This window comes from Antechinus flavipes, chromosome 4 (genome assembly GCF_016432865.1).
Source record: "Antechinus flavipes isolate AdamAnt ecotype Samford, QLD, Australia chromosome 4, AdamAnt_v2, whole genome shotgun sequence".
Lineage (NCBI taxonomy): Eukaryota > Metazoa > Chordata > Mammalia > Dasyuromorphia > Dasyuridae > Antechinus > Antechinus flavipes.
In genome coordinates, this window is record NC_067401.1 from 145,710,561 (window position 1) to 145,722,166 (window position 11,606).

At 35.9% G+C, this 11,606-nt stretch overlaps 1 protein-coding gene across 1 annotated transcript in view; it reads left to right on the forward strand.

Moving 5' to 3' along the window:
• DCAF7 (DDB1 and CUL4 associated factor 7) overlaps nucleotides 1–11,006 on the forward strand; it is a 30,007-nt gene extending 19,001 nt beyond the window's left edge. Inside the window, exons 3-7 of the mRNA XM_051994959.1 lie at nucleotides 609–720; nucleotides 1,655–1,773; nucleotides 6,496–6,705; nucleotides 8,366–8,483; nucleotides 10,353–11,006. Of these exons, the coding sequence (XP_051850919.1) occupies nucleotides 609–720; nucleotides 1,655–1,773; nucleotides 6,496–6,705; nucleotides 8,366–8,483; nucleotides 10,353–10,525 (732 nt within the window). The 3' untranslated portion in view covers nucleotides 10,526–11,006. The remainder of the gene's footprint in view (nucleotides 1–608; nucleotides 721–1,654; nucleotides 1,774–6,495; nucleotides 6,706–8,365; nucleotides 8,484–10,352) is intronic.
• The last annotated feature ends 600 nt before the right edge of the window (nucleotides 11,007–11,606 follow it).

Below are 11,606 nucleotides of genomic sequence, written 5' to 3' on the forward strand. Positions count from 1 at the left end.
TAATATGTTTTCAAGAGGCAGGCAAGATTTTTTTGGCTTTGAGGTAATGGGAAGATCTTTTTACCTCTTACTGCTCTAGAGGAAACTGGGTACAGCATTTTAAAAGATTAATTAGTCATTAAATAAATTGAGAAAGAGGAACAATTTTAGAAAGAGATTTGGAGGCATTGGGTTTTATTACCACCTTCTTTGACATAATTATGTTTTCATGTTGTTTATTAATAAAATATATGATTTTTAGAACTTTGTGAATAAAAAAATATTATAAAGACAGATAGCTTTGACCAACTTTGCAACTCTGATTAATATTGTGACTCACCATGATTCCCAAGGACTTGGGGAAAAAAGGTGCCACTTTTTCATGATACAGAGGTGGTTGGACTCTCAGTGCAGATTGGGACTTTTTTTTTTCTTCCCTTTTTTTTTTTAAACATGACCAATGTAGGAAAATATTTTGCTTGACTATGAATGACTTATAACAGGATTTTGTTTTTCTTGCTTTGTCATTGTGGGTAGAGAAATGAAAGTGGGATGAAGAAAAATTTTGAATTAAAAGTTAAATTACACTGTGAATGATTGTTATTAGTAATTTTTGTTGTTGCCTGCAGGTTGGTGAAACAGAGACCAGACTAGAATGTTTGCTGAACAATAACAAGAACTCTGATTTCTGTGCTCCCTTGACCTCTTTTGACTGGAATGAGGTAGATCCTTATCTCTTAGGTAAGAAAAAGATGATGTTATAGCTCTTGTGATAAGAGAAGTAAGAACTTGTGTTGTGAGTTGTAAAAACCAAGCCTCAGAAACAGGGAGGGAAAGCACTATAACTGTGTACTAAATGCTCTACAATATAACAGTGTGAGGACGAACAGCTACAATTCAGTATTGATTGTTTAAGATCTTACTGTTTTTCAGATGTTTACATTTTGTCTTTTTGACTAGGTTCTAAGTGTAATTGAATACAGGTTCTATGTACTAATCATCTAACTTTATTAATTTAGTTAAACATTCTGCTTCATTTTCCTTTTCTATAAAATTAGTTGGGGTAGGAAAGGAGAGAACAACCATTTATTAATTGTCTCCTGTGTGCCAGACGCTGTGCTATATTTTCTCATTTGATTGTCATAACAAGCTTATCAAATAAGTGACATTAATAACTGTATTTTAGAGTTGAAGACACTGAAGGTGGGCAGAAGTTAAATGACTTACTCAGGGTCACATAGCAAGTAACTTTCTGAGGTGAGATTTAAACTCAAGTCTTCTTGACTCCTGGCCCAGTATTCTATTCACTATACTATCTACTTAGCTGCAAGACATAACATATCAGTTTTATATGTATTGGTAGGAAGTTCCTTTTGCTAGAAGTTCCTTATGCCAATGAATCCACAGATCTAATAGAGAAATACTTGCAATATCTTACATGGTGGTTGTGAGGAAATGTTTTGCAAACTTCAAAATGATGTAATGTGAGTTAATATTTTTATCATATACTGTATTATACTTTATTCCTCTCATTGCTTAGCCCAGTAATTTGCACTGAAAGGTTCAAGAAATATTTGAGTCAATGTTGTTACAAGGCTAATCATTAGGTAAACGAAAGAAAATTCAGAATGAAATAGTCTCACGTCACATAGCTTATTTATATTGGTTGTTTCAGGTACCTCAAGCATTGATACAACCTGTACTATCTGGGGTCTGGAGACTGGTCAGGTTCTAGGGAGAGTGAATCTAGTATCTGGCCATGTGAAGACTCAGCTGATAGCACATGACAAAGAGGTGACATTTTCTTTTTCCTTTATAGCTTTGTATTTGCTTTGTCTTATAGCTTGTGGGAATTAAATAGATTAAATTAAAAATAAGTTGACCCATTTAAAAAAAAAATTCAGTGTTTTATTGCTCTTGATCAGAGCCCTCCCTTTTTTGTATAAGTTGAGAACTAAGGATAGTTTCTACACTTTAAAATTAATAAAATTTGATTTAAAAATGTAAAAACTATTCTTAGCTCACAAGCTGTAGGAAAGCAGATCCAGGGATGGGACTGGACATGTTTTATCAACCTTTGCTTTTGATGGGGAATCAAAATGTACTTTGAAAAAGTGTAATGAAAAATAAAAATATATCATCAACCAAAGAACATGTTTAATTTAAACAAGAGAAATACTTTATTGAATACAATGAGCATATCTCTTTCCTCTGTCTTCTCCCCCTCATTCCTTATATAGAGCAAAATCTTATCCCTAGCATTGTTCCTCCACTTTGATCCCCTTTGTAGTAAATTAGAAGAAAATGCAGTAGTTCTAGATTGAGGGGCATTGGTACTGTGTCCCACAGATGTAGTTTTCTTGATTAATAGAACTTTTGAAGCAGCTACTTTAAGAACTTGTAGCTTCCTTGATCAGGCTTTATTTATCTATTTATTTATTTTTGCTGTGTTAAAAGTCAGATTTGGACTTCTTGTGACTAAAACATTATTATGAGCAACATTCTTCAATAACTGGTATAGAAATAATCATCTTAATGAAACCTGGTGTTTGGGCAAAAAATATTTTTTTGGCACACCAGCCTTTCACCATTAATTTTTTTTCTCTTTAGATAAGTTTTGATAGATCTTTTGTTTATTTAATAGTTATTATTCCTATTCAGATTTAAATCCATTTTGACATTTCTGTATCAGTATGAGTAAAGATAGAGATAGCTCTTTTTGACAAATGTCTGTTGAAATCCAAGCATTTTTCTGGGCTAGTTTGGAAGCTTTCTTAAAATGTTTACTCTTGTGATCACTCCCTTCCCTATTCTAATTTCCTCATACAGCATTTGCTCTTCTTTCTCACTTTTATCTTAACTGCTCCAAAAATGGTATTAAATGTTTCTTCTGAAGAGCTGTGCTTTAAATCTCTTGAGCAGAGACTTTAGGTTGTCAATTATTGTGGAGAGGTGGTAACTAGGCTACTAATAAAAGGCTAGCCTTTCATTTTTCTCCAGATAAAAGATGTTAGATGGGACATTAGAGATCATCTAGCCTGTCCCCCTCATTTTATAAGAAATGAGAGGCTTAAAAGTTAATGTGAATTACCTGAGGTCCTATAAGTGGTGGAACTGGAAGGTTTTTTTTTATTTCAAGTTCATTGGTCTTTTCCCTGGTCCACATCTCTCTCTGACTTCTAATAGTAAGATGACTCAACTTTTTATCAGGTTACCCAGGGGTTAAATGAAAGAGGTCTGCCCAGCTGAGAAGACTGAGGAGAAGCTTCTGGCCCTCAAGGCAAAGATTTCTGTATCTGGATCATGTGGCAGTAGCCTGCAGTAATGTCTTTGGACTGCTGGCCTAGAAGAAGCTAAACTAGAAAATGGCTGCTTTGAAGAAATTGATCTGAGCCTCTCGGTTGTAACTTTTCTCTCTATGTTAAAATCAGGGAATCTTGTATCTCTTCCTGTCTTGGTTTAGGGAGCTTTCCTACCAATTGGATTTGTGTGAAAGTACTGTCCAAAAAATCATTGGACTGGTGGAGGTACCATACTGGAAGATCTTTCATAACTGTGGTGAAAATGTTGAAGTAACTTAATCAAGCTTCTCTTGACATTGGCCTTAGCCTGTCACTTGAGATGACCACAATCAAGTGTCATGATCTAAAGCTTCTAAGTTGAATTTTCCTTATAATTAGTATATTTTAGTATTACCATCCACTTCAGTAATTGTGCAGTTCTCAAAATAGACATCTAATTTTGTTATTTCCTTAATTATTCTTCTTTCCCTAACATTACAGAATGTGGCTGGATGTTTCTTTCTCTGTTGTAAGACAGTTGTACTCAGCGCTGCATTTCTGGTCTCCTCCCTCCTCTGCTTTTTGTTGCATGTTCTTGCATTGTTGTTCCCTAGATCTCTCTTCTAATTCTTTTCTCTGTTAACATCTCAGCTCCTTTAAGACAGACTCTTGAAACTGCTTCTTTTGCTGCCATCACATTTACTCGAAACTTTTAGTAGTGCACTGAATCCTCAATCTTAACTACATTGTTGTAAAATAAGTGTATTCCTTTTTGTGGAACTGAGACAAAGTTTTTCAGAAGTATTTTACTAGAAAGTGAAGGCAAGGCAAACAAAAAACCACATATACAACAACATACATGAGCTAGTTTATAGAATACACATTTATAATCCCTAACTTTTAACATCTAAGAGGAATATAGCAAAGTGAATAGTAGGCTCCTAAGAGCTCAGGAGCCCCCAGGTTCAAGTCACTTATTAATTGACTCTGTGATTTTGAACAAGTCACTTAATTTTTTTAGTATTCTTGGCAGTTTTCTAAGATTTAGAAGTTTAGAGAAGTTGTCAGCCTGCATTAATCAAGGGAATTTTCTCACCTAGGATTTCTCCATATCAGTGAATTACAGATCCAATGCTTATCCCTAGTCCTCTCTTTAACATCTAGCCTAGGAGTTCTTAATCTGGAGTCCATAAGCTGACATTTTAAAAAAATATTTTGATAATTGTATTTCCATAAAATTGATTTCCTTTGTACTGTATGTTTACTTTAGGCATGTAAAAACATATTGAAGAGGCCATAAGTTCACTAGACTACCAAAATGATCCATGGCAACTAGATAATGCAATGAATTGAGCATAGGACTTGGGAGTCAGGAAGATCCAAGTTCAAATCCAGCCTTAGACATTTACTAGCTGTGTGACCTTGGGCAAATCACCTAACTTCTTGTCCATCCCAGTTTTCTCATCTTTACAATGGGGATAATAATAGCACCTACTTCATTTCTACTCAGAATACCCAGGGTGGTTAAAATGGAACAATATTGGTAAAACACTTGAAATTCTTAAAGCACTATTTAAAGTCTAGCTGTTGTGGACACAAAAGAAGATTAAGAACACATGATCTAACTAAAGATCTGTGATTAATGCAATGTCAAAGATCTGATTTCTTATTTCTGTCTGGTTGAATGGAAAGTATTTGAAAACTTTTAGTCCAAGATAATTTAGGTTATCACTAATAAATGAAATGAAATTTCAGTTGAAAAATTATCAAGTTGTATCCTCACTTCTTCCTAGAATCTATTTCCAGGTGTAGTTGCATCCTTAGTTCTTCTAGGTATATACTTAGAAGAACTGTTTCCTAAATTTAACTTAAAATACATGAGCTCCATCTTGACTTCAGGCTGTACTTTTATTCTTCATCTTTGTTGTTTTTTGCTCATTCTTCTATTGGCTTCCTTAATCATGACCTTGCCTGACATGTTCCCAGAGATTTTTGCCCTGGACTTTAGGCCATCCTTTACTGACTTTGGAGTCAGTACCACTTTCTTGGGGTTATCTATGACTTAGGACTCCTGAAATTTTTAACCCTTGCTTCTTCGTTTTGTCTGGAACTCATTATCTGCATATTCAGGCTAGTTTTACCTTTTGACGATTCAGAGTTAGCATCTTGGCTTTTTTTAATCTAGTGACCATATGATCTCCATGGAATGTTGTAGTCTTTTACCCTTGGCCTATGTGTATTTCATCAGCTCTGCTAGATAGCCTTAAGACCACCCTTTGTTTTCATCTTTCAAAGTCCATATGCACTCTATTTTGGGCCACCCACTAATTTCCTATTCCAATTGTCCAATAGCAACAATTCCCACTCTTAGCTCCTGTATATAGCAAAAGTAATTATTAAGTGTTGAGCCAATGACTGAGGAAGCTTTTCCTGACTTGGGTTACCAATGCTTCTGACTTCTAATGTTTTCTAAAGAAGTAGAATAAACATACAATAAGAATAATGAACATAATTTAAAATAAAGAAGTCTGTGACATAGGAAAAGATGAAATGCTTAAATATATTTGTAAGTATAGAAACACCCAGAAAATAAAATGACAGTGATTTGAATCTGCTTCTTTCTCCTCCATTTTAATGATTCTTTGTCAGAGATTTCCCAACAGAATTAAAATGATTAAGGCTTTGTTACTCTGATTTTTCAATTTTTGTCTGTTAAGCTGATGAGACTGCTACATCTGAATCTCATTCTGTCTTTATTATTAATAGTTATTTGTATTTTAGCCATGGATTCTTTGGGATTATTTTTCATAGTCCACACATAGGAAACCTATTAAGAGATTATAGACCTCAGAAAGTATATGTTTGTTAATCTGACAGCAAGGGAAAGGCTGGTTATATGGTTTTCTCTATGCTCCTAAGTATGAAGAATAATGATTAAAGTATTTTGTACAGCAGGCTACCTGCCCTTGGTTGAGGGGGTAAGGTAGGGAGAAAAGTGCTAGTGGAGTGGCCTGTGGCTTGTAGACTGTCATTAGTCTTAGGCTCTATGTCTCATAGCAGGAGAGCTTATTTCATACTCTCCATTTGCATAATGTTTACTTACCTCGGTTGTGTCAAAAGCCTAGCAGAGTTGGTCCACTAGTACTTGGATGACCTGGAGATTGCAAATTTTTCTATGCTGGAAGGAGAAGAGAGCTAGTCTTGATTCTGACCATTTTTTCTTATCTCTGAGCAGGTCTATGACATTGCATTTAGTCGGGCCGGGGGCGGCAGGGACATGTTTGCTTCAGTGGGTGCAGATGGTTCTGTGCGGATGTTTGATCTCCGCCACCTAGAACACAGTACCATCATTTATGAAGACCCACAGCATCACCCCCTGCTACGTCTCTGTTGGAACAAGCAGGACCCTAATTATCTAGCCACAATGGCCATGGATGGAATGGAGGTGAGTTCTTCTACAATTTTTAAAGTCTGTTAGGTTGACAGAGATCTGGCCCCACTAACTAAAACTACATTTCACTCAGAATACCCACTTGTGCCTTTTCGTGGGCTGGAAATTATAGCCAAAAAAACCCTTTGTTCTAACCCTTTAAAATGTGCTTGTAGGCATTTAGGAAAGATTTTTCTTTTTCTTTTTCTTTTTTTTTAAATCCAGGCACCACTTTCTTTGTTACCCATCTGAAATAGACATGATCCTTTCTTTCTGTATCTTATGCTTAAAAAAAATTGGAATACAAGTAGAGCTGGGGTAAAGCAGTAATATCTGGGTGTAGCACAATGTTGCTGTCACCACAAAGAGGATTTTCATTTTCTTCCATATTGTCTAGTTGCAAGTGAAAATTTTGCCTTTTTTTCATGACTACTTTGTCAAAAACTGGCACTTTGATATCTTAAACTCTTAAATACACACATAATTCCTATAACAGGCAGCTAAATAGGGTATGCCACAGCAAATTCCCTTATACTTGTGACTCATTCCTGCTCTGCTCTTACCTTTTAACATAAACTGTTTATTTAAGTGGACCATTCTGCAGACCTTTACATAAAATGATTTTTATGTAAGCCGAATTTGTCCATTTATGTAGAGGAGGAAGGGAAGGAAACAAAGAAGTCTTGTGCCAATGGAAAAAGGCTGTGATGAGACTACTAGATTTGCATCTCATTCTGTGGTCCTTATTAATGTTGTTTTTGGTATTTTAGCCATGACTCTTTGGGACTATTTTTTATAGTCCAAACATAGGAAACCTATTAAGAGATTATAGTCCTTAAATAGTATATGCTTGTTAATCTAACAGCAAGGGAGAGGTTGATTGCATAGTTTCCTGTTATAGGCAACTAAATGGGGTTTGCCACAGCAAATTCCCTATTCCCACTTCAGAGATATGTGAGGGACCAGGAACAGAGAAGTGAGACCAGGAGGAAACAATGCATAGAAGCAGCCACATGGGAATCTATCTGGAACTGAAAGGAAAAATTTCCAGAGGGCAGTCATAGGGAATTAGAAAAGGCCCCAGGAAATGGGCAACATTCAGAGCCCTGGGATAGATGTGGGACCAGGGACAAAAGGCAGATACACAGTGGGGTAGACATTCTGGCTGGTAGTGCAATAAGTCAAAGGTGTCTCTGCACTGGAGGTCTCAAGCCAAGATCCAGTCCAGTGGTGGTCTTTTCATGCATCTGTTCTGCTTTCACTTCAAAGTTTGTGTTTGAAGATTTTTTTGCTTTTTATTTTGGTGGGGTGTTGGAATTCCAAAGACTCAGCCAAGGAGCAGGAACAGAGCTGTATGGTAAAGTTTAACATAGCTGGGGTTTTTTCTGAATGCGAGTTTCTTTCTGAATTCTTTATATAAAGTTGAATTTGCATAGTATGAATTTATATGAAGATGTGAACTGTCTGAAATTCTTTCCCAGCTCAGTGCTTCTTCCCTTGTTATTCTAGCTCCTTCTGAAAGCCTTTTTAAATGATTACAAACCCTTAAACACCTAGTGTCTTTTAAATATATGGAAGAAAGTATGTTTTAAAAAGAAATATTTCCTTTTATAGTCTGTGATATTTCTTCCTCACACTGAAGTTAATAGTATCATTTGTTTACTCTTTTCTGTAGGTGGTAATTTTGGATGTACGAGTTCCCTGTACCCCGGTTGCCAGGTTAAACAACCACCGAGCATGTGTAAATGGTATTGCCTGGGCCCCACATTCATCTTGCCACATCTGTACTGCAGGTGAGCATTGGGGGAGGAAAAGTTTCTGTCTTTCTCTTGGAACTATAATTTATCTGAATAAAATAATGGATTTCAGGACTTTTCATAAAATAACTTAATTACACTTATAAAATGGGGCTAAGCCTTCTTTTCAGAATCTTAAATTCATAGAGGGGATCATTTCAGCATATAATATAAAAACAGGGATATCCAGTCTAGCAACTCTCATATTATAGTTTAGGAAACTAAGGCTCAAAAAGGTTTAGTCACATGCCCTAGTTCACACAGGTTCGAATGGTTTGTCTTGGGCATTCATGTCTGTCAGGGTAGGAAAGAGGTTCCTTTGGGGCTGTATAAGAACTGATTTTGGATTCTACCAAATTAAGTATCTCTCTTAAGTTTGACCCTCTGTGGAGCTCTGAATGTTGACCTCAGAATACACTTAGATGGGCAGTACAATATGCTTTCTAATTCTTTGATATTTACCAAGCCAGAAGCATTATCCCTTTAAAAATGCTAACTTGTTAGCTTACCTTTGTCATTTATTGGAGGACTAAGATTAGTTGGAGGGGGAAATAATTAACTACAGAATTTAGGAGTTTTAACTGGATTTTTTTTTTTTGGGGGGGGGTCCATCAGTTTCTTTCTGGTATAGTTTCTCCTCATCAGTAGTAGAGAGATTGTGACTCTAATTACAATGTAAAAGATGTCAATGTAATGTTTTACATGGAATTTTCAGTAATGTTAAAGTCCATTAAATTTGGTCTCTCTCTGTAATAAGAGAATAATAATTTATATGAACCATATAGGACATAGGAACAATTGAAATGTATTGCTGCCATTTGTTTATTCCATTCATTTCCAGAAATACTTCCTCTGACAAAGTAAATCCAAAGAAAAACAATTAAGCAAAAATACCCAATAACAGTGACCTTATCTGATAATGCAGAAAACACACTGCACTAGAGGGGCTCTTGTCTTTCTGTTGACAGAAGAGGAAAGTATTTTTCTTTATCTGTTCTCCAGCACTGTTACTCTTGCAACTGGATTTTTCAGTTTCCTAGAGTCTGACTACCTTTCAGTAATCTTTTAATTTATATCCTAGGAGCAATTTATTGCTGCTTCTCTAGGATTTGTGTTTTAACTTTTATTTTCATAGCTAGGTCGCAAATGTTTTGGGTTACTATTGGTAGCTTGTTCCTTTTTTCAAAAATTGGAATTAGATAGGGAGGTAGAGAATAAATGATCTTGGAGAATGGAAGATCCAAAAGAGTGTCTCTTCTCTCTTGCAAGTCTATAAGATTTTTCCCCATGGAGAAACTTAAGTTTGGTCCTTGGGTAAAATGAGAATATTAGACAATTTGCTTGACTTTATTTAGTGTTCTGTTCTAATAGTCTGTCTTATTACAAGTTGCAAGAAATTTATTATTTGTTAAAGCCATAAGAGGTTTTTGTGTTTTTTTTTGTTACACTTCAAGTCAAGAAGTAAATATATATATCACTCACTGCCTTGGTTAAAAAAAAAAATCAGTATTGCCCACAGTTAGCACTTCATTTAAAATAACTTTAGTTAAAAGTTTAGTTTTGCAAGGTTAATGATGAAAACTATCTTTGCCTTTATTTGGAAAAATAAAAGTTACAATTTTTGTTTTTAAAGAGTTTTAGTTTTCTTAGGTCAACTTGGATTAAAAAGAGTTTCCTAATCTGGTATTCTCTGGTGAATTTGGGAAGCCAATACCTCTGAAGTTCACAGATCTTTTCTGAGAAGGCACTTGGGTTCCTGAAATTGGTCAGGGAGGAAACCATTCTAATTCCTTAGGAAATGATGGCTATAATATCTTTGTGTCTTGCCTAAGTTTTGATCCAATTTATTGTTTTAATTTATCTTAGCGGATGACCATCAGGCTCTCATCTGGGATATCCAGCAAATGCCCCGAGCCATTGAGGACCCTATCTTAGCCTACACGGCAGAAGGTGAAATCAACAATGTACAGTGGGCATCAACTCAGCCTGACTGGATAGCCATCTGCTACAACAACTGTCTGGAGATACTGAGAGTTTAATGCTGTTGGGAGTCCATGCCGAAGAGGCAGGGGCTATGTTTTCTGCCCCATCCCTTTCCCCAAAGTAAGAACAAGTTTCCAGTGGCCAGTATGTCTTTTGTTGCTTTGCATCCACTGTTCCCAGAAGCTGCTCTAGGAATTTCTTGCCAGTCTCCCCGTTGCCTGTGCTGGACTCAGAACACAGTGATGTGTGGAGCCTCCTTGGCCTCTGAGGTTGGGTTTCTTCTCCCCTATTCTCCCTTGTTTTCTCAATTAAAAATTTCTGTATATTTGTTTGTCAGCTGTTGTGTTAATGAGCATTATAAGCACTAGCTGTGTTTGTGTTAATCTACTGCATATATCTGTATCTGTCAGCTGCCTAAGGCAGCAAATCCAGTTCACTTGTTAGCTCTTAAATGGAAAGAAAAATAACAATTTTGAAGGAGTCTCTCCTTTTGTCATTTGCTGTCTTTAATACATTTCAAGTTTGTATTTTTTTTAATCTGTTGAATGAGTTTTTATGAAATGAATTTTCTCTTCCTAATTCTTTCTTTGTTATTGAGTTCTTTCTGTTTCTCCCCTGTGCCTTGCAGGGTCCACAACTGGGTCTGGGCTGCTTTGAGCTCGTGGGCAGGTTCCATGTTTTGTTGGGTCATTTTGCCTGAACTATTTGAATCTAGCCTGAACACATTTGTTGATCTGTAGTGTGTTCATTTGTCACACCTTTGTCTTAACTTGGTTCTACCCAAGAAAGGTATATTTGACTCTAAAAAGGTTTCATATTGCAAATTAAAGTACTATATCTTCATGCTCTCACCTGGTACCTAAGGAAATGAGTAGGGCAGATAGGCTGTCTTGTCAGGAGCCCATTCATTCTCTAAGGCAATGGTGTCAAACTTAAATAGAAATGGGGACCACTAATCCATGTATAAGGATTCCTCCAGACTGTATATGGAGTTAGTTTTAAAATGTAATGTTATTAGTTTTTTATTTATTGTGTTTTTATTTGTTTTGTTAAATATTTCTCAGTTACATTTTAATCTAGTTGGGCCATGTGTTTGACACCTGTTCTCTCAGGGGAATGTTGTCAGTAAAACAACAA